At 34.1% G+C, this 27814-nt stretch overlaps 5 protein-coding genes across 11 annotated transcripts; 2 read left to right on the top strand and 3 right to left on the bottom strand.

Moving 5' to 3' along the window:
* Nucleotides 1–1869: 1869 nt before the first annotated feature.
* LOC6559122 (guanine nucleotide-binding protein G(s) subunit alpha) lies at nucleotides 1870–6881 on the bottom strand. Of its 2 annotated transcripts, none has more exons than XM_043214296.1 (9): nucleotides 6809–6881; nucleotides 4527–5038; nucleotides 4317–4413; nucleotides 3489–3609; nucleotides 2906–3034; nucleotides 2654–2833; nucleotides 2454–2578; nucleotides 2308–2381; nucleotides 1870–2221 (listed from the first exon to the last, which is right to left on the bottom strand). In XM_043214296.1, exons 2-9 carry the CDS (start codon nucleotides 4800–4802, stop codon nucleotides 2075–2077), a joined length of 1149 nt encoding a protein of 382 aa, XP_043070231.1. In that variant the 5' UTR covers nucleotides 4803–5038; nucleotides 6809–6881; the 3' UTR covers nucleotides 1870–2074. The 2 variants fall into 2 exon arrangements, with proteins under 2 accessions (XP_043070231.1, XP_001987044.1); XM_001987008.2 differs by lacking the exon at nucleotides 6809–6881 and adding an exon at nucleotides 6651–6722.
* Nucleotides 6882–8705: 1824 nt separating this feature from the next.
* Nucleotides 8706–19644, top strand: LOC6559121 (calcium-transporting ATPase sarcoplasmic/endoplasmic reticulum type). Of its 6 annotated transcripts, none has more exons than XM_032734384.1 (10): nucleotides 8706–8841; nucleotides 13148–13295; nucleotides 13378–13395; nucleotides 13498–13580; nucleotides 14104–16275; nucleotides 16348–16463; nucleotides 16535–16771; nucleotides 16838–16955; nucleotides 17022–17139; nucleotides 19367–19644. In XM_032734384.1, exons 2-10 carry the CDS (start codon nucleotides 13178–13180, stop codon nucleotides 19393–19395), a joined length of 3009 nt encoding a protein of 1002 aa, XP_032590275.1. In that variant the 5' UTR covers nucleotides 8706–8841; nucleotides 13148–13177; the 3' UTR covers nucleotides 19396–19644. The 6 variants fall into 6 exon arrangements, with proteins under 6 accessions (XP_032590275.1, XP_032590278.1, XP_032590274.1 ...); XM_032734387.1 differs by lacking the exon at nucleotides 19367–19644 and adding an exon at nucleotides 18851–19159; XM_032734386.2 differs by lacking the exon at nucleotides 8706–8841 and adding an exon at nucleotides 11718–12038.
* A 716-nt stretch (nucleotides 19645–20360) lies between these two features.
* LOC6560669 (U3 small nucleolar RNA-associated protein 25 homolog) lies at nucleotides 20361–22820 on the bottom strand. The gene is made up of 3 exons (XM_001987006.2): nucleotides 22510–22820; nucleotides 21752–22447; nucleotides 20361–21567 (listed from the first exon to the last, which is right to left on the bottom strand). Exons 1-3 carry the CDS (start codon nucleotides 22754–22756, stop codon nucleotides 20432–20434), a joined length of 2079 nt encoding a protein of 692 aa, XP_001987042.2. The 5' UTR covers nucleotides 22757–22820; the 3' UTR covers nucleotides 20361–20431.
* Nucleotides 22821–23056: 236 nt separating this feature from the next.
* LOC6560668 (probable transaldolase) lies at nucleotides 23057–25163 on the bottom strand. Its single transcript, XM_001987005.2, has 3 exons — nucleotides 24980–25163; nucleotides 24231–24354; nucleotides 23057–23932 (listed from the first exon to the last, which is right to left on the bottom strand). Exons 1-3 carry the CDS (start codon nucleotides 25074–25076, stop codon nucleotides 23158–23160), a joined length of 996 nt encoding a protein of 331 aa, XP_001987041.1. The 5' UTR covers nucleotides 25077–25163; the 3' UTR covers nucleotides 23057–23157.
* A 494-nt stretch (nucleotides 25164–25657) lies between these two features.
* On the top strand, nucleotides 25658–27558 carry LOC6560016 (WD repeat-containing protein 47). Its single transcript, XM_001987004.2, has 5 exons — nucleotides 25658–25693; nucleotides 26308–26465; nucleotides 26529–26925; nucleotides 26990–27204; nucleotides 27289–27558. The coding sequence occupies exons 1-5, from the start codon at nucleotides 25658–25660 to the stop codon at nucleotides 27512–27514; spliced, it is 1032 nt and encodes a 343-aa protein (XP_001987040.1). The 3' UTR covers nucleotides 27515–27558.
* Nucleotides 27559–27814: the final 256 nt, after the last annotated feature.

Genomic DNA, 27814 nt, shown 5'->3' with positions numbered 1-27814 from the left:
TTCCTCAACCAACAGCAAAAGATTATAAGAGAGAATTATTCTTAAATGGTATCAGCATGTTAACAGAATTGATGCTTTCGTTACCGCCAAGAAATATGTATCCAATCAAGGATATGCAGCAAAAGTTGTCGAAACGTAATTTAGACAGCCTTGGTGGGGGACATCTAATTAAGAGATCATTCGAAATCTGAAATGCAACCCGATTAGAAGTAACCCAATTTATCATTTTCAATGGTGATCTTCTGTATACTATATGTTATATCGTATCGTAAATGTCTTCAAATGTCCAAATTTATTAAGGTAATAAAGCAATATGTGTAAATAACTATAGATGTGCTTAACTAATTTGACGGAGTACAATTATATTATATTTGTACAATCTATACAAAGACATCGATTTTGTATAATACTAAGTAATGATCAAGTGGGGTGTATTGAATTATTTCGTTGAATAATTTGGTTATTTATTTTTAGAGCAATTTTTTCTTTGGCAAAACGTGCAAGTTTTTACAAATATATAATACTTAATATTAAATTATAGCTGACTTGTTTTTGCTACAAGAAAATGAATATTAATTTCTAAATAAACCACCTTATTAATAACTGCACTCTCTTTTGTAAGCCTTCTGGAAAAATACAGAAGGACAATTAGTTCTGCGGTAAGTAATTAATCGTAACATTTGACTGGAATCTCGAAGATACCCAAAACTTATGTTTTGTTATTGTACACGTTTTCCTTTATTTCTAGCAGAGCTCACACGATTTTCGTTCACACTCGAACCTGTACTCGTGATTTTGTGATAGTTTGCCCCTTGTCTCAAAACGAATATGTTGTTTGAATATATGCTGTTTATAGCGATTGATGCAAAGCATTGCATTCAGGCTTGTGTTCGTGTGCTTGGGCCGAATAACACACGGAGAGGTCGTTAGCACACTAGACACGTACCGACCATATCTACTACATTAGTCAGAGAGATCTTTTATTGCCTTTACCCACGGCTCAAAGGGAATTAAATACAATACAGACGTTGCTTTTGACTCTGTTATTTTCCATTTGAATTAGGTGACAAATTCCATACGAAAAATTTGTTTTTATTTCGGTCCTCTTTAATAATTCGCATTCTTTCAAAATTCCATCATTTCAAAATATGCGCGCAAGTCTTCGGAAGGGTGTAGAGGGTTTTGGGTATATTAGACCCAAGCATTGTAATTCAATTCATATATCCATATCAAAGGTGTAAATTATAAGCTCAATATTTTGACAGAATACTTAACAATAATAATTGTTAATCCTTTCATATTTAACAATTTTTGATGCAAGAATATGATTATCCTAATAGGAAAATACTTATTATATACATCAACTATTAAGTTTTTATAATTTTCGCCTACATTCTGTGAAATAATAAATAATTTATCTATATTAACATTCCAAACTTTAGACGAAAATATTAAATTTTACCTAATCATTTATTTACAGAGCGTTGTTCGAAGGAAAAGGTCAAGAATTTAAGTGTTTATTATGCAATAAACTGGATTACAATACGCAGAGCAACTTTAGAGCGAGCAACAGCGATAACAATGGTGCTGTAAAGCCTTTACTGGCCAGGAAGGATTCGATGTACAACAAGAATGCCGCCTGGCGAAGTAAACTGAAAAGGAATTTTGACGAAATTGACAAGGCCTCCGTCAGTTTTGGTCTACTAAATCCTCTCGTATAGTTCCAAATGTGCGTGGATTGAAATTTGAATTTCTTACTCAGATTTGTATGTAACGCAAAGTCGCTTTGTGTCAAGGGAATAATTGTATAAAAAAAAAAAACAAACCAATAATAATTAGTAATACCAACAACAATAAAAACAATTATAATTGTTATTAACATGTTTATTTATTCTTCTTTAATGTTGAGTTTTGTGAAAGGTCATACCAGATCTAAATGCAGCGCTTTTTATTTTTTGTTTTTTGTTTCAAGGGACTATTTAAATACAAATTACATTTGATAATTATATTTAAAACAGTAATTCATTAATATATTCTTCACTTTGTTTATTTGAATTACGGCGATAGGGATAACCTATAACAATTCATATTGACGTAGGTGCATCCTTTGAATTATATCCCTACAATCATTAAAAACTCGCTTGATGTTTTCTGTGTCCACGGCGCATGTGAAATGTGGGTAACAATAATGTTTACCGTCTCCACTTGCTGTCGATATACGCTGTTTAAATATACAATTAGCAATCAAATATATATTTGTGTATACATATATATTTTATCATTAGTTTGCCCGCAGTAGGCACTTACCAGAAACTCGTCCCGTATAAAATATTTTGCTCTTATTACCTCTGCGTCATCATTGGATTCCATTATTGCGTCACCTATAATATGTATATATATGTGTTTAAAACCCTTATGGGTTTCCTTTGTAATTATTTACATTTGCAACTTACTTGGCGTTTGATATTTGTTGAACTCGGAGAAATATTCCGACAATTTACTTTTTCCAGCCTTAATTTTCTCTGCTAACAAATCTTGCTTATTTAGAAAAAGTATAATAGAAATTGTGCGTAGCCATCTGAAAAAATCATTTCAAACTTAAGTACAAATACAAAAAAGATAACTATTAACCTCTTATCGGTTTGAGTTATACCTGTTGTTCCAAATACTCTTAAATAAGTCCAAGGATTCTCGAAGCCGATTTTGAGTGGGATCCTCACGCAAAACCATGTTATAACTTGAGCATGCTGTTACAAATATTATAGCAGTTACATCATTGAAACATTGAATCCACTTTCTGCGCTCATCACGCTGTCCTCCCACGTCAAACATACTATATACAAAGTAAGAAAATCAACGCATTACAAAATCAGATTTACAAACATATGTATTAATAATTACTCACTGAAAATTAACTTTGTCCACCTGAAATCTTGTTTCGAATATTCCTGAAGTCAAAACACGGCACCGAAGAATATCTTGTTCATTGGGGGTATAGTTTGGATTCTTAATTGTGCTAACTCGATCCAGAAAGCTTTAAAATTCCAATTGTTAAAATTGTATAGTAATTATTTAATAAACTTTAATGATAAACTTAAATATTTATACTTATGAAAAAGAATACTATTATTTAATAAGATGTATATTTATTCAAGCTAAAGCTTTGCAAGTGGTTCATATTCTGTATGGAAACATAATTACATACTTTTTAGGAACGGGGCTAAATGTCTTTACCCACTTCATACTGATTACCAAGCAATAGTCTTCTCTAACTCGAGTTTAACAACATAAGCGATTACAAAATACTATTTATACAATTGCAGCGTGCAAATATTTTACCGCTTAATCCATTTGAAACCAATTTGGACAAAAAACGTCCTAAATAAAGGAATTATATTAATTTTTCATGACCAAACACTTGGAAAAACAATATGCTAACATGCACAAAAAGAACTTGAACAAATCTTTTAAAATGATCCAGTACTTACTATTTTGCGCAGTCAATTAGTTGATATTCATTTGACCTCTCATAGGTTTGAAGGACACCTTTGTCTTTCCATAATTCTTCTGTGTGTTCATAAAATTCAGGAGGATAGTTGAAGTCGGGACCTGGAGAAGAAAAACACAAGTTTAAAATATAACTAGCATAGATACTCAGTACAATTGCGGTCAAAATAATTGATCATAACTATTTATTAACTTGCCGTGTTAATTGTTTGCGCGTGTATTTTGAACTATATATTTTGTGAACTACATGTTTTCGAAATCATAGTTTAAAATAAATTAGTATTATTTATTATTATTTTGATAAGAATACTTTTCTGAGTCAGGTCTGCTCAAAAGATTAAAATCTCCCGATACAACAATACAAGTGTTTAAAACAACAGTCGAATTTGAGAATGGGTCTCACTTTGTACTTATCAAAATAAAGTCGTCAGAGAATTTCGACAATTTTACGAAATACCCAAGTCTAAGAATATTTTTAATTCTTGTCGGTGGGGAAACAGCTTATATGTTTTCTTTTTTTTTTCCAACATAGGACTTTCTTTCAGATGGAATCTTTTTAAGGAGGCCACCCCTTTAGCAGTATTATATTTGCGAAGACCAATGACATCACAACAATATGACATCTTCTATTTTGGAATGCTTTTAAAAAGGCAGTTAAGTTCAAAATGTGTGATTACTAATTTTTTTATCGCGACCAATATACTACCGCAAAATTATTATTATTTTGACCGCATCTGTATATAAATAAGACGTGTATTCATTTTCTTGTAGCAATAACATGAATATGATAAACTATTTTTCTTTCTTACTAGATGCATAATCCTGAATATATTCCACCCTGGGTTCATTTTCTTTTTTTTCTAAAGCTACAGGTGGATTAAGTGTGCTCATGGCTCCAGTAATAGTCTGTAAATATATATTATATATATATATATATAAAATAGGGTAAATATACTGTATTTCTAACAAATAGAACATAGGTTTTTCAAACAATTTCTTAAAGAATAAAAGTTACATACCAATATAGCGTCACGAATATTCTTTTTAATATCATCAATTTTCTGTTTTTTCTCTGTTTCAGAAAATCCGTCGACATGCAATATCCGCATTTGTTTGACTATAGTTGATTTACCGGACTCACCCGCCCCCAACAGGAGCAGCCGGTGTGTGGCCCGATAAAGCTGTTTATCCTTCTGCAATTGCCGTGATATGGCATCGCTGCGACGCTTTTGACTTTTCGAATCCTCCGAGCTAACATCAGACTGTTTTGAAGTTGGCGAGCCAAAGCAACCCATAGCAGACCACGGAGTCCACCAACAAGTCGCTCGATTCTCTTGATTGGCGTCGGGGGACTCTGCACCCCTAGTACTTTCTCCGTTCTGCTCCAGTATTATAGAGTCTTCTTTAATTATGTTATAATGTTAGTCAATGTCTTCAATTCCAAGAACAACTACAGCTCTCGCTTTCGCTCGCTCGCTCGCTCTCTCTCTCTCTATAAAAATATCGTCAAAACGATTGTTTGATGATTAATCTATATAAAAAATAAATTAAAAACAAAGTAAATTAAAATTCGGATAATTATTATAAGGTTTTCAAACAGATTAGACAGTTTTAAAAGACAAAAAGCTTTACATATCTAAAAAAAAATTACATTTGTTTGCATCAGTCAAAATGTCTGTCGTATTTAAAATTCATATTCAGTAAGAATAGCTTTCAAAATTGCAGAATACATCGTTATATATACTCTGAATATGCACGTAAATAAACCTCCCAGTTTTTATCAAAGATCTAGTTGTGAAAATTATTTAATAGACTAAGCCCTGATCAGAAATATATAAATATATATAAAAAGAGACTTATACATACACAAAATTTGATAAATATATATGTATATTTCTAATTTATTACGTTCAATATGGCAATCAATTTTAGATACAAAGTACTAAATACTACAACACATATGTAGGTAGATGGGGCATGTACGGTTACTCAAAAATCAAAGCTACACCCCATTAGGTGTACAGAGTGGGTGGTGGGTGTGGGTGTGGGGGTAGGGGTGTGGAGTTATCGATATTTGAAACGAATTGAATGTGTGTATGTGAAATGCGGAACTGTGTGAGATCGACGTGACATACAGGTGGGGGTGGGGGACGGACAGTCAATAAGGCGTAATCGTAATTAACGTTCGTATAACTTTCTATGCTGATCCATAAGAATATGTAAATGCACACATTCATATATAGATGTGGGTATGTATGTATGTATGTACATGAATTGTCGAATTGAATTAACGATGTTAAGCACGAGAAGTCTTCGACTTCAATGTAACAGGTGAGAAGTGGGCTTGTTTTGCGCATACACAGTACATATGTATATACATACATATGTACACCCACTATGTATATACATATATTGTATATACATTATATATATATATAAATATATAGGTACAAATTAAAATGTATCTAAAGGATATCTGAATGCATATAAATATATAATTTATCCAAAGTATCCATGCACACATGTTAAATGTTAATAACATAGATAACAAGAGGAATGGTAACGGAATATTAATCCAATAAAATATGTATACAAGTAATATAGATATTTTTTTGCATTTGTATGCATAAATACATTTCACAAATATGTATGCACACAGTTACGTACATACATACGTATATATATGTATACTCATCTCTGTGTCGCATATGTATCTATATATATATTATATATATTTATATATTAAAATATATATACATATTTATATATATATATATATGTGTGTGTATGTATGTATATGGATGTATATATACCGATGTATTTATATACATCGTATATCATACATATGTCTATATCTTAATACATCATGCAACTTTATTTAGATGTATTTTATCGGGCTGTGTGTTTTCACTAAATTTTACTTTTTTCAGGATTTAAAGGGCAGACGCGTATCACAACTTTTTTTTAACGCAAGGTGAAGAACGATAACTTATGTATCTGGTGTATACACATAACATATTTAATGCGCTTTGTAAAAATCGTTATTTTAATTGTTTTCGCATATATTTATTATATTTTAAAGGCGATTTTTTGTCAATTGAATCCTCTATTCATTTATGGGGGCAATTTCGGGGAACATCTACCTTGATTGCACATTTAATTATCTACTGCAAGTTGATTTTGTTCATATAATTGATGTTAATGGTTGCGAATAATTTAATGAACTTAATATATGCCTTAACTTGCCACATTATATTACTACACGGATTTTTAACTTATTTTCAATAACTAAAAAACTCACTTTTATGTATTTTTATTTTATGTATCAACCTAGAGGTGCGCCATATTCGATAGGTTTATTTTTCGTTACAATTAAAATATATCGTTGGTTTCTAGTGATGTTCATTGGGCTCTAGAAAAATTCACGCTGTGTATTCAGCAAGAAAATCTAGCCTAGAATAAATAGTTTTTATTTTCGATTTAATTTAAAAATAATATAAGGAACAAAGATAAAATCTTCCATAAGTACACATTTGAAGAATATAGAAAATTCAGAAGCGATGCAAGGGATGAAAATTAATATTTTTATAATTTAATTCGATAATTAATATTATTATTTGCAAGCTAGGAACGCAACTTCAATGACCAATTTTATATATTTGCAATACTATTTATTATATTCAGACGTGTAACGCAAATCTCAAGACAATTTTTGTTATATACAAGTAAAAAAACCGCTGGTTCACATAAGTTGGAGTGACTTTATTATCGCACTCAAATTAAAAATATCCAGCTAATAGAGAAAAACGTCTGTTGAATAGGGTTGTCGCCATATACAAATGTTAATGCTTAATATAAAAATATTTTCAAACAAGTATTTTCAACAAGTTTATCAATGTGATATAAAAGCTCTTTTTGGAGTTTTCGATTACAATTCACAGTAATTCAGACAACTTAACAGGGAGGATTTACTTAAAGTTTTACCCTGAGGCAAACGGTTGTTAGTACATTAAATCCTTCTAGTCCAGTGATTCATCCAAGGGTGAAGTTAATATGAAGCTTCCAATAAACATATATCATTGATTCGGTTCAGTCTGTACAACTGGGAAGAAAGCGCATCGAATGTCCCTTGGAGACTTGGGCCTGACCCTAGAAATGCTCTTCTGACCTGATACGAGTTATTGGACCAACAATTAATTAGTTCTAAATATAAAATAAGTATTCATCTCCCCTAACTACGAAAATTAAAAGTTTTTACATGTCATGTGTACCACTGTTATACGATTTTTTAAATATTAAAGCTCTTTGTGTCCTCTAAAGGGGAATTTCCAAGATCTCTAGACTCTATTATATTATATGTATAATATTTTCTATTAATGAAATAATCATGTACTACTCATTTCTAATTATTGAAGCCATAAACTAGATTTGCTATAATTATGCAATTTCCAAATATTAATATCCTTAAAATCGTTTTTGTAATTAATGAAATTTGGTTTATTTTGCGAAGGTTTGTGTAACCAAATGAAAATTATTTGCATCGACAATAATATATATATACGTTTATATACTGTATTTACCATTTATGTACATTTATACATGTCATGTAGGATTATGAGTGTGGTTATTTAATGAACCACATATTCAGGGCCAAGCCGGTTGCATTTTAGGTTGAGGGCTTAAGCATGAGTATTTAGGTATTTAGTTCACACAGATGCATATTTAAGATGATTGATATATAATATAGATAAATAATGGACATACATATATACATATATATATATATATATATATATATATATATATATATATATATATATATATGTATATACGCTTACATTATGTATTACATATGCAATATGTATGTTCAGAAAATGTGTGTGTTGTGTGCATGTGTAGAATTTTTTTGGGTATGTCATAAATATTTATGTATGTATAAACATACACAGCTACAGATATTTATTCATATATGTGCATATGTATGTATTTATTTATGAATGTATCCAAACATACACATGCATAGGTACAAATATATGTATGTGTGAATAGACACTAACACAAGCGAATGAAATTTTCGAATAGACGGTAAGTGCTTAAAAGTTTGTGCGTGCTAAAAGTATTTTCCCAGGCCAAAATAGAGAGTGTATCTAATTTTGGGAATTTTGCCAAAATATATGAATTTTGTAATTCAAATAGACACTCTCATCAAGCAGCGTTCTCCTTGCGTTCAGTTGCCGTTGATCGTTATAATAGCGCGATCTTTGTGTTAGCTCTTGGTCTTTTGACTAAAAGATATTATATAATACCGAAATTTTTGTTAACATAAAACAAATTGTAAGTTTTGTTGATTTATTGCAACAATTCAAATAAACCATTGTTCCTAATTAGTGTACAAATATAAAAATCTACAACTATACAAGTTACATACCATATACATAGAATATTGTATATGAAAACATTGAAAAAATAATTTAAAAAATTTTCAAATAACGAAAAAGTGCAAATTTCTGTTTGCAAATGTACATATAAAACTATTTGCACACAAATAAAAAAATATATAAATATATATAGGCAATAATATATATTTATTTACGCATATCAAGTTTGTGTTTCAAAAGTGTATCCTGCAAAATATATATATATATAAAAAAGTTGTTGAATCTATAAACTATATTGGAAATTTACAATTAATTGATCCACACCACTCATACGACAGGAGCACATATATAGATATACCACATATATATATATGTGGAAAAATACATACATATGTACATACCTTCCCTATATACAGACATATATATAAGAGAGTAAAGCTCCCTCAACCTGCCGAATTACCCTGAATTTTTTTAATATTTAGTCATTTACTCCTCAAAACTTGGCCATGTACGTATGTATGTATATAACTATAAAATATTATGCACCTGTTACTGTGGCCACGCTCGCAAGTGTGACATACATACACACATACATAAATACATACATGCATCAAGTGTTGCCAAAATCCAAAAAATTCAAATATATACGCGCATATATACATCCATACATATTAAATCAACCCAACTATTACCTGCCAAATCTTTTCCACAAGCATACTCAAAAATTTTATTTTTAAGCATAGATATTATATGTATTAACAAAAATACATACATTCGAATTGATTTATTTAAATGCCAAATCTTGTATCTGTATGGGTGAGAATACGTTGATTATGCAACCCATTTGGCTGTTGTGATCTAAGTGACAACACAAAGACGGCAACAACACATTTGAACAAAAAAAATAAAAAAAATAAGAAATTATAAATAAGAAAGCTTTTGTATAGCAGGTGTAAGTATGAAGAAACTTTGTAAATATGTACATTTAAAGCATGTACATATGTACCTATTTACATGTGTTCAAATTTACATATATGTATGTATATTTGTACATATGTAGTGTAAAATACGTGTATTGCAATTATATGTAGTTATGAACAATCATATTTGAGTGCACTTTTGTACTTGATTGTACAGTGTATGTATGTAGGTACATTTGTACCTATGCCACACACACACGCACAGTACATATAGGTACACACATCAAGACTTGTATAGATTCAGCAGCAAAGGTTTCTATTTTTAGCTAATATCTTGTAGACTCGAAATATACAGACATACATATATTTTTTCCGGAACACAAGCTAATATATAATATATATACGTATGTGAGTATAATTCTTGTATATATGAAATATATAATATATGTAAATATTGCAGAGAAAGCTGCCAGGCATGTAAATAGTATATATACTTCAGGGAGAGTTCCTGTTTACATTGATCTCTTTGTTTGTGTATTTAAGTGCAACATACATAAACTATATGTATATACTATAAATATCTGCACTAATTTATGGCCAAGTACACACTTAGACTCATTTCTACAATGTACCTACATCGGTGATCGGTGTGCTAATTTTCTTTGTGTGTAACTAGTCCAGGTAAAATCTAAATGGGAGAGTGTCCGCCTGGGTGACACCCTGTAGTCAGCTTGAAATTTCGCTAAAATACATTTGAACACAAAAACACATATATGCACACACACACACACATACACACACACAAGCACACACAATAAAAGCTGCGCGCTTTTGGCTGATCTTTAGTATGCTTCTTCTTCCCTCTACATCACACTATGAAAAAGTTTTTTAAATAACTTTGGTGTTTATTGTCCGATTGCTATAAAATTTTCAGAGCAAAAAGCTAATATTTAAACTTAAAAAAGATAATTATATATATATAAATATATATATATTATAAATACCCTATTAAAACTGTTCATAAAATTTTAATTTGTGCAATATATTTAAATATTTTCAAGGACTAACATACTTTGTGCTCTTTTCTTCAAATTATTAAATAACTGCAAAATTTTGAAATGTACTGCTCAAGTTGTCAACTACAGCGGGGACCGCACATGGTTCAATTGTTTGACGTCAATGTCGAATACGTGCGTTTGACACTCAATCATCTACACACATATTATACAAACATACACACATACATTTGCCTGTCTGTCTATCTATGCGTGTGTCTGTCTCTCAGCCATGTTCGTCGGCGTAGCTATTTCTATGCAAAGCAGCCTCTCAGTTTTGAGGCATTGGTGATGTAACCTGGTAGAAATCCCTGTTTTTTTGCAGCAGGTATCACATACGTACATAGTATGTACATAAATAAATTTAATAAAGACTTAGGTCTAAATAATTAGGAATGTTGTCTCTAGGAATTTAGAGAATTAAAAAAGTCAAATAGGCAGTTAGTGCTTTAAAATATTAAGAATTTCAAACTTTTGAACTTCATATTTAGCGGGTCTTTCAAAAAATTGCTGTCGAAAATCCTTTTTTATTATCGATAATTGGGAAACCTGAAAGGCTATCGGAAGAAAAAATATTTATCGGAGCGGTCACGCGACTTTTTCCTACAAGCTACAAAATCTAATAATCAGGTTCATTCTTGAGATTGAGTTAAATTTACAAAATTCTAATCGCATTTAAATCGAAAATGTTATTCATTTGCAAAATGTAGCATTGCGATTACAAAATAATTTACTTAAATTCTTGTCACGACTCATTCATTCAATTGCCAATAAGTGTAATTAAAAAAAACTTTACTTTTATGGCACCACACTTTTTTTTTCTTATCGATACTTCAATAAGTTTATTAAGCAGCCCTGCGCTCGATATTGTCATGTCATAGTTAACACTGCGCCGGAAAATTCAGTAATAAACGGCCTAAAACTGCATTTTAGTTACAGTACACATATACGTATATTTAGAACAAAAAAAAATAGAAAGAAATCGCCATGGCCATATAAAACCTGTGTAGTTATTGACTGTAGTCAAAATTAAGTACTTAACACGTCAAGTTTTTTCACTTTTGAATGATTGTAAATAAAATTAGGCACAGATTCGCAAATATTGCATTACTGAGCAAAAGTGACACGTGTGTGAATCTCATAAGTTAGCGCTGCTAAGAAATAAATCAAAATAAGTGGTAATGAAAATAAAAATAAGTATAACCATTTCTATTTCCATCGTGCATTTATACATGACGTGTATGTGTGTGGACTGTGTCAGTTCTACTCATAAGACACACACATATACGTGTGTACTACGTACATATACTTTTAAATACACGTGTCTCATTGTTATCTGTGGATATTGAAATACACATGCACATACAACATAAAGTAACCGTTTACACATGTTTTCTATGTCATTCAGGTGACTATTGGTGGATCTTTGTCTCTCTTTATCTGTTATCGAGAATACACATTTCGCAGCACTTCGCAGTGTCTTGCGATACATTCTAATCGCACACACGTATATACCTGCCTATGTACTTACATTATTTACAAGTGTGTTTGTTGCTGATCCAAAAAGTGTAAAATAAAAATGCACAGAAGAAGCTGCAGCTTTAGCACGCATATAATTTTTCCAATTGGAAGCTTTAGACTTAACAAAAAAAAAATGTGGAAAACCACAAAAAAGAAATGAGTGGGGAAAGCGATTTTAGATACATTTGCAACATAAATTGAAAAAAAATAATCAAAAAGTGTTATCTGATTCAGTCGCATCATGAAATTGATAATACGTTTATAATAATTAAAGCGCAATAAATGAGTCTTTGTTGCGAAAAATGACTGCAAGCTGGTTTTTGTTTTGCTGTTTTCTTATGCTTTTCGTATTCTGATCACAGCTGAATATGCAAATTTCATAAACAGGCCGAAAATTAAAATTAGTTGCAAAAAGAGAAAGTTTATTTTAAATTTGCAGTATTTAAAAAGAAAAGAAAAATGTATAATTTGGTCGTACTAACCGGCCTATATTTCTTGAATATTAATCACCAGTTTCTCGCCTTTTGTTTTGCATCTGTTTTGAATATACCAAAATCTGCTTAAAACTGATTGAATAAATACTTAACTTTGGTATTTTCAACCTTGATATTCACGATATCCGCGTTTTTGTGCTTACTTCCTTAAAAGACGCTTCTGAAAATATAAGGTTTCCAAGTATATATTAAATAATTTTATTTATAACGAAATGTTGCTTAAATCGAATTAAAAACAAATAATATTTTTATATATTTGTATTTTTTTGCAGGGTGTTGTAAGCTAAGGATAACGATTCAAAATGGAAGACGGTCACGCAAAAACCGTCGAACAAGCTCTGACCTTCTTTAGCACAGATGCAGAACGCGGTCTATCTCTTGATCAGATCAAGGCAAACCAGAAGAAATATGGACCTAATGGTAAGCATATATGGCGATAGTCTGAGCAGCTTTATAATTATTGACTTTAATAATCACAATTCGATTTTCTTTTTATTTTCAGAATTGCCAACTGAGGAAGGTACGCAATTATCGACCTTGCTGGGCACATTTACAATGTCCTCCAACTGAATATAGTATTTAAAAAAAAATTTGGTGTATTAATTTATTTTTATTATTACAGGAAAAAGCATTTGGCAGTTAGTTCTAGAGCAGTTCGACGATCTTCTGGTGAAGATTTTGCTATTGGCAGCCATAATATCATTTGTAAGTTGTTTGACGTTTTGAGTCACTTTTTCACTAGTATATATTTTTAATCGAGCCCCTATCCTGAATTCCAATTTGAATTTAAAAATTAAATGGCCAAATTGTTAAACAAGTCACAGAAATATTCAAAATTAAATTAAAAAGAAGCTCAATAGTAAACTTAGCGGAAATTTCTCATTATGGTATAACAATTATGTTGTGAAACCTGAATTGAATGTATATATATTCCTGATCAGCTTCACTGTAGCCATGTCCGTTGGTCTGTGTGTGAACAAGTCCCTAAGTTTTAAAGCTATCTTAATAAAACTTGAAATATATCCCTATTCTTGCTGTAGATGATTCTGATCGGATCCTTATCTAGCTGGAAAGCTATCCTTGTTAAAATGGACAAATTGTCAGCTAGCTTTTAAGGGAATAGTGAAATTTGAATAGTTCACCTGACAGCCTCTCTTAATTGTGTGTAATTACTTTCAGAAGGATTGAAATTTTTAACACAAAATACATTTGTTTTGTTCTATTATAGGTATTAGCGCTATTTGAAGACCATGAAGACACATTCACTGCATTTGTAGAACCCTTAGTCATATTACTTATTCTAATAGCAAATGCTGTCGTTGGTGTTTGGCAGGAGAGAAATGCCGAATCAGCAATTGAGGCACTCAAAGAATACGAGCCCGAAATGGGCAAAGTAGTGCGTCAAGATAAGTCTGGTATCCAGAAAGTAAGAGCGAAAGAGATTGTGCCCGGTGATCTGGTCGAGGTGTCTGTGGGCGACAAGATCCCAGCTGATATTCGCCTCACTCACATCTATTCGACAACACTGAGAATTGATCAGTCCATCCTTACCGGCGAGTCTGTTTCGGTTATCAAGCACACCGATGCTATTCCCGATCCACGCGCCGTCAATCAGGACAAAAAGAACATTCTGTTCTCCGGCACAAATGTTGCCGCTGGCAAGGCACGTGGCGTCGTCATTGGCACTGGCCTGAGCACTGCTATTGGTAAAATCCGTACTGAAATGTCTGAAACTGAAGAGATTAAAACACCACTGCAACAGAAATTGGATGAGTTCGGTGAGCAGCTGTCCAAGGTGATCTCCATCATTTGCGTTGCTGTCTGGGCCATCAATATTGGACATTTCAATGATCCCGCCCATGGCGGCTCCTGGATCAAGGGTGCCATCTACTATTTCAAGATTGCCGTCGCCCTGGCTGTCGCTGCTATTCCCGAGGGTCTGCCAGCTGTCATCACCACCTGTTTGGCTTTGGGCACCCGTCGCATGGCAAAGAAGAACGCTATTGTCCGATCTCTGCCATCTGTCGAGACCTTGGGCTGCACATCTGTCATCTGCTCCGATAAAACTGGCACCCTAACCACAAATCAAATGTCCGTTTCCCGCATGTTCATCTTCGACAAGGTCGAGGGCAATGACAGCAGCTTCCTGGAATTCGAATTGACTGGCTCCACATATGAACCCATCGGTGAACTGTTCCTGGGCGGCCAAAGAGCTAAGGCCAGCGACTACGATACTCTGCACGAACTGTCCACTATTTGCATTATGTGCAATGATTCCGCCATTGATTTCAACGAATTCAAGTCTTGCTTTGAGAAGGTCGGTGAGGCCACTGAGACTGCATTGATTGTCCTGGCCGAGAAACTGAATGCCTTCAACGTTAACAAAGCCGGATTGGATCGTCGCTCAACTGCCATTGCGTGCCGCGGCGAGATTGAGACCAAATGGAAGAAGGAATTCACTCTGGAGTTCTCCCGCGATCGTAAATCCATGTCCTCGTACTGCACACCACTGAAGGCTTCTCGTCTGGGTACTGGCCCCAAACTCTTTGTCAAGGGCGCACCCGAAGGTGTCCTCGAGCGTTGCACACATGCCCGCGTCGGCACATCCAAGGTGCCACTGACCTCCGCACTCAAGAGCAAGATTCTGGCCCTGACTGGACAGTATGGTACCGGACGCGATACTCTGCGTTGCTTGGCCCTTGCCGTTGCCGACAGTCCCATGCGTCCCGAGGAAATGGATCTGGGTGACTCAACCAAATTCTATCAATATGAAGTGAATCTAACCTTTGTCGGTGTCGTCGGCATGTTGGATCCACCACGTAAAGAGGTCGCCGATTCGATTATTCGTTGCCGTGCCGCTGGCATTCGTGTCATTGTCATCACTGGCGATAACAAGGCCACCGCTGAGGCCATCTGCCGTCGCATTGGCGTCTTCTCCGAGGATGAGGATACAACCGGAAAATCATATTCGGGACGTGAATTCGATGATCTGTCGCCAGCCGAACAAAAAGCCGCCGTTGCCCGTTCTCGTCTCTTCTCGCGCGTGGAACCCCAGCACAAATCGAAGATTGTTGAGTTCTTGCAGGGCATGAATGAAATCTCCGCCATGACAGGTGATGGTGTCAATGACGCCCCCGCTCTCAAGAAGGCCGAAATTGGTATTGCTATGGGCTCTGGTACTGCTGTCGCTAAGTCCGCCGCCGAGATGGTCTTGGCCGATGATAACTTCTCATCCATTGTGTCGGCTGTTGAAGAAGGTCGCGCTATTTACAACAACATGAAACAATTCATTCGTTATCTGATTTCGTCCAACATCGGCGAAGTTGTTTCCATTTTCCTAACTGCTGCTCTGGGTTTGCCCGAGGCTTTGATTCCCGTTCAACTCTTGTGGGTTAACTTGGTACGTTATAAAATGCCTATTCATTTTGATCAGCTTAATGATTCATAAATGTTATTGTCATTTGTCATTTAGGTCACTGATGGTCTGCCAGCTACAGCTCTTGGTTTCAATCCCCCTGACTTGGACATTATGGAGAAACCACCAAGGAAGGCTGACGAAGGTTTAATCTCTGGATGGCTGTTCTTCCGGTTGGCAAACTTAATTAAAATGTTTTTTCTTTATTTGCCCGTATCTATAATGGTATTTTCTTTGAATATAGTTACATGGCGATTGGTTTCTACGTCGGTGCAGCAACGGTCGGTGCCGCCGCTTGGTGGTTCATCTTCTCTGCCGAGGGACCCGGTCTGAACTACTGGCAACTGACTCACCATCTTGCCTGCTTGGGCGGTGGTGATGAATTCAAAGGTGTCGATTGCAAAATCTTCACTGATCCACACGCAATGACCATGGCCCTGTCCGTGCTGGTAACCATTGAAATGTTGAACGCCATGAACAGGTAAAATTGGTTGTTTGCTAAGAACTATTATACTCATACTTGATTAATATGTTTTCTCTTTGTCAGCTTATCTGAGAATCAGTCTTTGGTAACAATGCCGCCATGGTGCAATTTGTGGTTGCTTGGTTCAATGGCCCTTTCTTTCACTCTTCACTTTGTTATTCTATATGTTGAAGTCCTCTCCGTAAGTGAAAGTCTATATTTAACAACTGCCTTTGCCATGATAATAGCATTGAATATATATTTATAGACCGTCTTCCAAGTGACACCGTTGTCTACAGAGGAATGGATAACTGTGATGAAATTCTCAATTCCTGTAGTTTTATTAGATGAAACATTGAAGTTTGTTGCTAGAAAAATCGCAGATGGTGAGAGCGCTATATATAAAATGCATGGGATTGTGTTAATGTGGGCTGTATACTTTGGCCTGCTGTACGCTATGATGCTTTAAGAATATATTTATAATCATTAAGCCCAACATCATTATTCTAATTAACTAGCATAAAGTGTTACTAAATATAAAACAGAAACAAATACCTAAAGTAACGACTTTAACCAACCAACCAACCAACCAACTACAAAATAGACTTATTTCCGAATATTACTAAAAAAAAAAGAAAACAAAAAAATTCACGCGTGATATTTTAATAAGAGATCGTTTTTACTCTATGATTTATACAAAGAAACACCGTGAACTGGTCAATAGATTATGAGAGTTAACGATTAATTACAGAAACCTACACATAATACATTTTTTTTTTATTTTGAATATGTTCTATATACATATAACATGGCATTGCTTTTTGTACATACGATGCCTTAAGCAGAATCGCTCATTGTTTTCGAATTCAAATACACGAATACGTAAGTTTCAAAAAGATTTCAAAATGTCATTTTTCGATAACATTCAAATGTCATAAGCAGATTATTGCTGCAACAGTGATGATCATTTTTATAAACATTTATAAGTTGATTATTACAGGTTTAGTTTCTCTACTTAAAAAAAGTAACAAAAAAAAAAAAAACAGAAAAAAAGTTCAAATCATAGATTTTGTAGTATCTATTATGTGAAAAATTCAAATTGTATTTATTTTACAATACAAAAAGTCAACAAAACCCTACATTTTCTACAAAAACGATGAATCTATGTAAATACTTCTTCACTTAGGGGTCATTATTAACAAAACAAAAAAAAAAGAAAAGAAAAGGAATAAAACAAGAAAATGATTCAATATATTAGATAAATCCTAAAATCCTAATTATATGTAGATGTCATACATATATACAACACACACACATGCATATATATATTTTATTTATTCAACAACAATTGGTTTAGCTGCCTTTGATCATGGATGGAATAGCGGATATATATTTTGTATTCAATTTATTTATGTACTAAGTAGTCTTATGTCAGGCGAGGACTTCCGTTTTGAAATTAGAAAAATATTGGTTCATTCCATAGTATATAAGAAGTAGGAATTCAAAATGTGGATCGATAAAGACAAAAACAGTCAGCTTATGAACAAAGTGTGTACTTTATTGGTAGGTTACTTATTATACAGCTCAAGCTTCCGTTCCGCTTTGCTATACTTTTCCGGTAAATTATGGTAATTGGGGTCCATAGATAACGTCCGTGGTATTTATTTTTACGGCATATACTAACATGATAGCAATCATCCAATTTGTGTCGCAGTTTAGTGTAACAAGTTTTTTACTTTCTGTTTAAACGAAAAAAAAAGTCAGAATTAATTAAGAATCTAACAAGTTTTTATTTAGAAAATTCATTTAAAATTTACGTTATGTACTCTGTTATTAAACAATTATAGACGCTGTCAAATAAAAACCTTAAATTACAAACAACATAATCATTACTAGAAATATGCGAAACTAAAATGAGCGCCAGAGAACCCATTGAATTAAACAGTGCTGACGATCGCTAATCCTACAAAAATTCATCTTTTTTTGAATGCTCGCTCGCATTTTGTTGCAACTCGCTGCTGTTTGACGATCGAAACATATACAAACATATGCCTACACCATAAATTTATAAATAATTTATTGTTTTATTTTATACAGTAAATCCCCGATTTCATTAATTGGATGACTCACACCCCCCATTAATTTAAAATTAATTTAGTCCATCCCTGCTCTATAGAAAGTATGTGAAGTTGTTAAATGTTTGATAAAAAACAAGTGTGCCAAACAAAATTCCAATGTGAATTCCGAAAGAGAGATCAATTGCTGTACATTATGGTCTACTACATTTTGACACCACAAACAAAAAATATTGAAAAAAAAAACACACTTTTAAAACGATTGAATTCATATTTCAAATTCAGCATGTAAGATATCCATGATAACGAAATATAAACACTGAACCCCGAACTCTACTGGTCTACTTTTTAAATGAAGCGTAAATGTAGTCGTCATGTAGTTGGCTGAATAAACCGTTGCTGACGTCCTACTGTATACTGCCCACCCTTCCCTTCGTTATAAAATTTGGTTTGCAGAACGCTTTGGTTTCCTTTACTTTTTGTTGGTTACATTTATACATATTGGTAATTATCGACAATATTATTTGTGTGTATTTAGTTCCTGATACCGTCATTGATAAATGGTAAAGGTCTTGGTCATTGGAACGAACGAACGATCCAGGAGATCCTCAAGGATGTCTATATCGTAAAACCTTTATCAAATCTTGTATTCATTGCTCAGACAGCCCTGTTACCTGAAATTGCAAATTGTATCCAATATGAATAAAATTAATTATTTGATTTAGAAAGTAATTACAAAAAAAAAACACACACTTTCTTGACTTGACGGGTTATACAAAAATGGTTTAAATAAATAAATAATTTCCATAAAAACTATTCAATTGTTGTTATTTAAAAAATATATTCGAAATGGTAAGTAAAACAATAATATTTTGGGGTAAATATTTTAATGTTATTAATTGTATATATTAACTAACATGAACCTCTCGTATACTAATTTGATTTTATAAATTTTAAAAATTTAAGATAAAACCGTTAACTCTATTCTGGTCAAAGGTTCAAAACAGATCCAAATCGTTTTCAAAACAAGTTTCGATTATTAAAACTTAATTGTGCTAAATGTTAAATAATTTCTTTATAGGCAAATTGCATTTTTGGAATTTTTTTAATGACATCAGAAATCGAAATTTGAAAGGATATTTCTTCGACGGCTCAGTTTCAAAGAATTTGACGATCTCTACGATAATGGAACTCTTTATATTTTACTTGTTCGTCCTATTCTTAAATATGGATTTTGTAAAAGATCTAAAGATCAAATACAATCTGTACATCATTTCTGCTATTTGTCCTTCGGTGACTTGACTTGTTGACTATTACGAAGAAACCTTTTTTCCCTTCGAGATCGTAGAACCATGCTTGATGTAATCTTACACAAACGAATAAACGGTCAAAGTGATTCTTCCGAATTAATTAGCCAAATTATTTTGCTTTTACGATCAGAAGTACTATGAATTTTCTACCATAAGCCATTTCGTATCTTATGTTTCAGCTATAATGAACTTTCCCCTTAATAAGAAGTACCACTTGTTTTTGCTTAAAACAAGATGCAATTCAATTCACATAAAATATATTTTTATTCAATTTAAACAAGTTTTTACAACGATTATTTCTTATTTGAAAAGAGGTATGAATCATTTGTGCCTAGTGCCAATTTGCTAGCATTCTCGTTGCCAACGATATTACTTAAACTAAGTGTATCGAATTTCGAGTAAAAGACTTTGACACTCATTACATCTTGTAAGCCATCTCGTGGATTTTGGTTCACTTCAAGCATTAAATTAATTAAGTCCGAGTAAAAATTGGGGAAATTTGGTGGCTGGTAGAATATTAAATGCCGTATGCCTTTGATGCGAGTACGTCGAAAGAAGTGGGCCCTCTCCGAGTATAGCAAGAACGGTGCGCCGCTGTGGAAGAAAATGTCTCTTGCTCTCGAGATTTTCTCCTTTTTTGTATATTCACTTATTTGAACGAAATTGATCATTTCATTTTTAAAATGATTTCTCAAACGTACATAGTCAAAATAGCTGGGTACGTATAAAAGACAATGTGATAAACCCGATTTGCTGCATTCCGGAAGAATATGGCCAACGAAGTGTTGAAAGCGATCATCAAAAGCCGTCTCAACACTTGAGCAATCGATGCGTTGAAAGACTTGTTCGATTGGCGTCAGCACATTAGAAATATCGCCTCGTGCAATTTGATTTATAATTCGCACTTTCCCCTGGTAATTATGGCATTTGTTATTAAATAGCCCGCGAAATTCGGGTAGCTCGTGCGATGAGAAAAATAATGTTTGTCGATAGAAGCGCGATGTGCCACTGAGACAATATTGGCGTACACGCTGACAGTTTGTGTCTGGCAGCTTTTGCGGCTGTAAATGTAAATGATCCAGCACGTATAGCAGATTCTCCCAGTTCTGAGCTATAAACAGCTCCGCTTGATCAATGATAAGTAGCTCAATTGAATTGAGAAAATCGTAGTCTTGGTCCTTGTCATTAATCATCATACGAAGTGCCAGTGGCGAAGCAATCAATATATCCGATCCACTTATGTCCGTGTATAAGGACATTGATTTCTTTGTGAAACGTATGCCCAATTTAAAGTTGTCATCCGTATTTCCGCTAAATGTTTGTTCATAGTCAAATGGCTTGGGATTCGTTTTTGGGAAATAAATAGTGTTGCCGGAAAAGTCATTAAGAAAACGATCATACTTTGCAATCGGAGGGGTGGCATTTTGACCTAAAAATGAAAATAAGTTAGAAATATATAAATACAACAATATTAAAAATTTGCTTATTAATGAATACACAAGCTCAATATATCTATTGAGCTATTTATAAATAGTTAAAAAGGATTTATTGAGCTTGTGTATTTATAAAATGCTTTTTTTGGGTACGAAAAAATGTTTAATTTATATACAAACCTTTTTGCTTGGGAAACAGCAAGCTTGCCATAATTTGTACAGTTTTTAACGCGGATTCTCGAAAAGGTAATAGGATAAGGGCCTTCATTCGCTTAAGGCCCTGATCCCTTAAGCTATCAGGTATTGCGACATCGCACAGCGGTTGATTTGGATACTTGACGAGTCCGGCAATTTTCTCATTATTACGCAAAATTAATGCTCTGGTCTTTAGCATATGATTAACTGCATGCAGGCAGTATACGTATCGAATTTCCTCGGCATTAGCGTGCGTACGCTGAGGATAATAAAGGTCAAGGTAATTGTTGGCAATCTGCAATATTTCAATCTGTAGCGCAGATAGTGGGTAGGCAACATTTGCCGCTAATGACATTTTGACATCCATTATCTGCAGATCTGTGGATTTCACAGTTTCTGGGGGTTGTTTGTTGTAATCGTTGTCGTGTGGACTTGTCGTAGATTTTAAAATTGGCACTTCAATTTGGAATTTGCCAATCGAAGACCATTTAGCTTTCGATACTTTCGTAATTTTTGAAATAATTTCGGTAATATCATCCGAGGTGAGATCGAAATTAAGCCGCTCACTAAATGAATTGTATGGCTTCAAGTCTGTAGGATCTCTTTCTTCCTGGTTTTTAACATCTTTTACTTTTTTTCGTAGTAAAACGCTTCTATTCGATTCTGTTATTGTTGGCGCCGCTATATAAGAAATGTATATTTTGAGTATTCATAAAAGAAAATATTTAGAAAGCTTCACTTACCTGCTGATCGGTATTCACTGACAAGTTGCTCGTAGAATTCATTTTCATCCTTCACGGATGGTAATTGATTTACGGTCATCTTTGATTCCTCACCGGAAACTGTGCTCTGATATTGAGTTGCCCTTTTATGCAATTGTTCCATGTCTCTGCTCCTCTGAATAAAATTATTGTTTTTCGAAAACTTTTCATTTCTTCGAACGGAAGTTCTGTTTGGCTGAGAGCCTTTAGTTCTTCGCTTCCCCCTCATTTTCGTTAATTCTTAAAAACCACTTGTTTATGGTTTAAACGTGGAGAACAGCTGTTGCCCAAGTGATTTAATTACAAGTGAGGACAGAATCGTGACGATATATCGAACAAGTGAGCCAAAAAGATATCGATATTTTAGCCGATTTATTTAAATATCTCAGATCCATTCCAGCACTGAATACATTTTGGAGGAACGAATGGAATTTCAAGTAGATATGAAACTCAGATTTACTCTGCCAACATCTACTATAAAATAAGCCAAAAGTCGCATTTCAAAGGACATTCATTAAATAAACCCGAATTCAGTTTAATGCAGTAGAAAAAATTGTCTTTTATTTAAAAAGTTAAAAACATTTTACATGAAACCTGTTTTAAATGCAAAATTCAAGCGTTGCAAACACTTTACTTGAATAAATTCTTGATAACATTTTCCAATTTCACCGTATCAACAGCAAATTTCCTGATGCCTTCAGATAATTTATCAGTCGCCATGGGATCTTCATTCAGTAACCATCTGAACTGGGTCTCATCAACAGAAATGCGCTTAATATCTTGCTGTTTGGCATCGGGTACAGATAAGTAAGTTTTCAACACCTCCTCATCGTTTTCCAAGTCTTTTAGCAAGGATGGACTAATTGTAAGCAAGTCACAGCCAGCCAATGCCTTGATTTCACCCGTATTTCTAAAAGATGCACCCATGACAAGTGTTTTATAGTCGAATTTCTTGTAGTAGTTATAGATGCTCGTCACAGAAATGACACCAGGGTCAGCTGTCGCCTCGAATTTCTTTGAGTCCGTGTTGGCCACATACCAATCCAAGATGCGGCCAACAAATGGAGAGATCAGTGTAACACCGGCTTCAGCACAGGCCACAGCCTGGGCAAATGAGAATAACAGCGTCAGATTGCAGTGCACACCATGCTCCTTTTCCAGAATTTCGGCAGCTTTGATACCCTCCCACGTCGATGCAAGTTTGATTAAAATGCGCTTCTTGTCAATACCAAAGGATTTGTACAAATCAATCAATTTCAATGCCTTCGCAACGCTTTTCTTGGTGTCGAACGAGAGTCGGGCATCTATTTCAGTCGATACCCTACCGGGTACAACTTTTAAGATCTCGCAGCCAAACAACACGCATAAGTAATCCATAGCTTCTGCTACTTGATTCTCCAGCGATCTAAAAATAAAATGATACCTTTTTAGAGCATTTTATAATTTTGTTGTGCAATTCGTCATGAATTGACAATTATATATTCTTGATCAGTATCATTGGCCAGATTGAAACAACAGTCTGTCTTATTTGTGTATAAAAGCAGAAATTCCTAAGTTTTAAGCTATCTTGATGAAACTATTTATTTTTAATATATAAAAGCCAAGCTCCATTGGACTATACAGTTACACCATACATCGGACAACTCTATTATAGAAAGAATCGGTATAAAAATTGTGGCATTGAAATATCCACAGAACATTACCCTTCTTGAGTCTTTCCATAATCGACGGCTTTGCGTACCAAGTATTGGTAGCGTTCCATGGTTGACGCCGATAAAATGAGCGACGGATTAGTCGTTGCATCGGTAGGTTTGTAGATATTTATCGCTAAAAAAAGAAAACATGTTAATAATAAACATTAACTTAAACAATGGTTTTAAGAACTTTTTTGTATAATTTACCCACTTTAAAGGGTATATTTAAGTGAGCAAACATTTTCACCTGCTTACAGGTAGGTCATGAAAAAATATTGTCTTAAGTTGCTAAATTTAAAAACTGAACCGATTTCGAATACCAATGCTACTATAGTTATTGTATTTTTTCACTTAGCTTAGCTTAAAATTGATTATTCGCTTACAACATTTAACACGCAAGCGATATTCATTATACATTCACCTGAATAAGGTCAAACAAATGTCGACCTCACTTTCGACTTTAACTTTGATTTGAACTTCAAAAACTCTAAAAGCTATGATCGCTAATACATACAGATGATCGAAGGTGTTTAGGTGGATGTAAAGAATATCTAGATGAATATAGTAGTTGTTCCGGCATAAATCAATTAATGTAATACAAATATTTAACCTTTAAAAAAGGTGCATATGCACTTATATATATATGTGTGTGTATATAGTTACGCACACATGTATGTATGTAGATAAGACAATATGTTATTTACTTTAAGGTGATTAAAAATAAAGAAAAACTTCGAGTGTTTGTTAATAAAACTCACCATCAAAATCGCCGGTATCGGCAACAATGGTGGTAATCTTTTTAAGTTGTTCTAAGGCCGACATTCTGAGCTTCTTTATCTGACGATCACTTCCCATCTCCCGTGTTGACTGAATATTGTGCTTAATTCTAAACTTTAACACTGAGTTCAGTAGTTCCGCTCAATTGAACGGCTCATTGAAACTAATTCAGTGATTTGTGAAAGACACCAGTGATGCCATTTTGGCTTTTTCTTAGACAATTTTATGGGTTATCGATAAATATAATTTACAAGTTCGAATAAGATTTGGTTGCATATCTTCTCCAGCTATTAGCGCTCTATCAGCAGTGAACGAGACTTGAATTTGCTATCGTTGTTAGAACCAGCCTTTTTTCTGATAAGATTAATCTCTTTCTCATTTCGCAGCATCCGGAAATCTATCACTTCCCATTTTTCCAGGGCATAATTAATTAAAAATCTATCGATAACCTTGTTATTATGCCGCTTTAAGCTTTGTGGGCTTTAGCATATTTGATTCCGCTGATTCCGTCACTCTTGTTATCCCTTAGATGTTTTTACACAAAAGCATATTTGGATTAGATATTACCATTGAAAGCCAAGCTTACAGTTCAGCGTATCGAACAAATTAGTTTATTTTATTTGTAAACAGTTTTTTTTAATTATATTAATTTAGTTTTAATGAATTCTGACGAAAGGAATACAAATTTGAAAGATGTGAGTAAGACAGGCTTGATAGGATCATCATGGAAACTACAATTTATTCGTGTATAAATACTTTCTCTATTCGCACTACAATTCACCGTTATGTATCCACGGTGTCAACAAATTTCATTTTTTTTTTTACCACGTTGATGGATGGTCTTCATGGCTGCGAAATGCAATAATAGTAATAGTATTTCACATGAATAGTTATTATTTTAAATTACATAGAAAATGAAGTTAATGGATTGCTCGTTGTCAGCGACCTTTCTAGGTTTAGTTGGATATTTCGACACAAGTATGTTATGGAAAACAGTTGAGCCAACTCATATACAGTAGTACTAATTTAGTAGATCAGCATTTAAACACGTTCGCACATGTCCGTAACGGGGTCTGGTCAACTAAAATCTGTTTATTTTACTGATAATAATGGTAAACAATGTTATACATTTTTATTTGTCATATGACCGTAAAACTCATTATAAATTCTTTGTTGAGCTTCTATATTTTTCCACTGCTCTATATACTCTGTCCTTTTTTACTTTCACTTTTTGAGTGGCTGGCTCAGCAGCACTAGTTGGATACATTCCAAGTCGAGTAAATAATACAATTTCACTCTTTTTCCATAGAGTGATGTAGAGCGCTCACATTTTGTGGCAGTCACCACCATATCGGACTCACAGGCGATTCGCAGCGTGGATTTTCATCCAGATGGAAAGCTTTATGCGGTCGGATCGAATTCAAAAACCTTCCGCATCTGTCAATATCCCCAACTATCTAAATTAAGGTGATATGAAAATTGAATATGCATAAAATGTATGCTGATTTGTAATTGTAATCAAATCTTTAGACAAGATCAGCATATTTATCCACCATCCGTTTTGTGCAAGCGGACAAAGCACCACAGAGGCTCCATATATTGTACATGTTGGTCGGCAGATGGCGAACTCATTGCGACTGGGTCAAATGACAAGACCATCAAGTATATGAGATTCAATAAGGACACCAATCAACTGGTGGGTCAGGAAGTTGAACTGAATATGCACGATGGCACCGTTCGGGACATGTGTTTCCTTGACAACCCATCGACCAAATCACGACTGCTCGTCAGCGGCGGGGCTGGCGACTGCAAGATCTATGTTACGGATTGTGTGACGGGTATGCCGTTTCAGGTATTTAGTGGCCATACTGGGCACATCTCATCGTTATATAGCTGGAACAATGCAATGTTCGTATCGGGATCGCAGGTAAGATTTAATTCCTTATATCTTACTGAAGAGGAGTAAAAAATGAAAGGTCGCAACTCAACAGGATCAAACAATACGGTTCTGGGATCTGAGAGTTAACGATGCCGTTAATACTTTCGATCAGGCTGGAGCCATACAAAACTCGCCGGTAACTGCAGTCTGTGTGGATCCGACTGGGCGATTACTGGTCTCAGGACACGCAGATAGCGCTTGTGTCCTCTACGACATTCGCGGCAACAGGCTAATACAACGCTTCTATCCGCATAGCGCCGAAATAAGGTATGTGGTTGACATATAGATAACATAGAAAATACAACTCACTCAATGTGAAACCCTTTTTTGTTGCCTTATTCCTTTTTCTAGATGCATACGCTTCTCACCATCGGCGTATTATATGCTCACATGCAGCTACGATAGCACTATTAAGCTAACCGATTTACAGGGTGATCTTGCCAATGACATCGCATCCGTTGTTGTGGCAAAGCATAAAGACAAGGCGATTACAATCAGATGGCATCCAACGGACTTTTCCTTCATTTCCACATCTGCGGACAAGACTGCCACATTGTGGGCCCTACCTCCATCTTAATTTATTTGATAATCCATCACACAAATATAACCGTAACAGTAGTACATTATGCATAAATAATAAAAAAAAAGATTTAAACACATTGGAGAAAGGGGTGTGGGGAGGATACCTAAATGTTTTTTACTCTTTTAAAATTCTAATTTGTGTAATTTGTTTGCATTAATTATAATTATTTTGCAAACAGCCCTCGCCACCGACGCGATTAATCTGCTGCTGAAGAAAGCGAGAAAAGACCAGGCATGGCACGTATAAAGTTGCCGAGTGTCTAGAAATGGCTTAAAAAAAAGAATTAAATATTTG

Source organism: Drosophila grimshawi, unplaced genomic scaffold (assembly GCF_018153295.1).
Source record: "Drosophila grimshawi isolate 15287-2541.00 unplaced genomic scaffold, ASM1815329v1 contig_1369, whole genome shotgun sequence".
In the NCBI taxonomy this organism is placed as follows: domain Eukaryota; kingdom Metazoa; phylum Arthropoda; class Insecta; order Diptera; family Drosophilidae; genus Drosophila; species Drosophila grimshawi.
The sequence above is the reverse complement of the archived record's forward strand: the minus strand, read 5'-3'. Positions and strand labels throughout refer to the sequence as shown.

Excerpts from the sequence above, each read along its gene's own strand:
- LOC6559122 (XM_043214296.1), bottom strand. The coding sequence starts at position 4,802 with ATGGGTTGCTTTGGCTCGCCAACTTCAAAACAGTCTGATGTTAGCTCG. Across the intron at positions 3,035-3,488 it reads CTAATTGACTGCGCAAAATA|CTTTCTGGATCGAGTTAGCA; the intron begins GTAAGTACTGGA and ends GGAATTTTAAAG. Across the intron at positions 2,579-2,653 it reads AAGAGTATTTGGAACAACAG|ATGGCTACGCACAATTTCTA; the intron begins GTATAACTCAAA and ends TGATTTTTTCAG.
- LOC6559121 (XM_032734383.2), top strand. The coding sequence starts at position 13,178 with ATGGAAGACGGTCACGCAAAAACCGTCGAACAAGCTCTGACCTTCTTT. Across the intron at positions 13,581-14,103 it reads TGGCAGCCATAATATCATTT|GTATTAGCGCTATTTGAAGA; the intron begins GTAAGTTGTTTG and ends GTTCTATTATAG. Across the intron at positions 16,464-16,534 it reads TCTGGATGGCTGTTCTTCCG|TTACATGGCGATTGGTTTCT; the intron begins GTTGGCAAACTT and ends CTTTGAATATAG.
- LOC6560669 (XM_001987006.2), bottom strand. The coding sequence starts at position 22,756 with ATGAGGGGGAAGCGAAGAACTAAAGGCTCTCAGCCAAACAGAACTTCC. Across the intron at positions 22,448-22,509 it reads CAGTGAATACCGATCAGCAG|CGGCGCCAACAATAACAGAA; the intron begins GTAAGTGAAGCT and ends TTTCTTATATAG. Across the intron at positions 21,568-21,751 it reads GCTGTTTCCCAAGCAAAAAG|GTCAAAATGCCACCCCTCCG; the intron begins GTTTGTATATAA and ends TTTCATTTTTAG.
- LOC6560668 (XM_001987005.2), bottom strand. The coding sequence starts at position 25,076 with ATGGGAAGTGATCGTCAGATAAAGAAGCTCAGAATGTCGGCCTTAGAA. Across the intron at positions 24,355-24,979 it reads CGATACCGGCGATTTTGATG|CGATAAATATCTACAAACCT; the intron begins GTGAGTTTTATT and ends TTCTTTTTTTAG. Across the intron at positions 23,933-24,230 it reads TATGGAAAGACTCAAGAAGG|ATCGCTGGAGAATCAAGTAG; the intron begins GTAATGTTCTGT and ends TTTTATTTTTAG.
- LOC6560016 (XM_001987004.2), top strand. The coding sequence starts at position 25,658 with ATGAATTCTGACGAAAGGAATACAAATTTGAAAGAT. Across the intron at positions 26,926-26,989 it reads TGTTCGTATCGGGATCGCAG|GATCAAACAATACGGTTCTG; the intron begins GTAAGATTTAAT and ends GCAACTCAACAG. Across the intron at positions 27,205-27,288 it reads CCGCATAGCGCCGAAATAAG|ATGCATACGCTTCTCACCAT; the intron begins GTATGTGGTTGA and ends TCCTTTTTCTAG.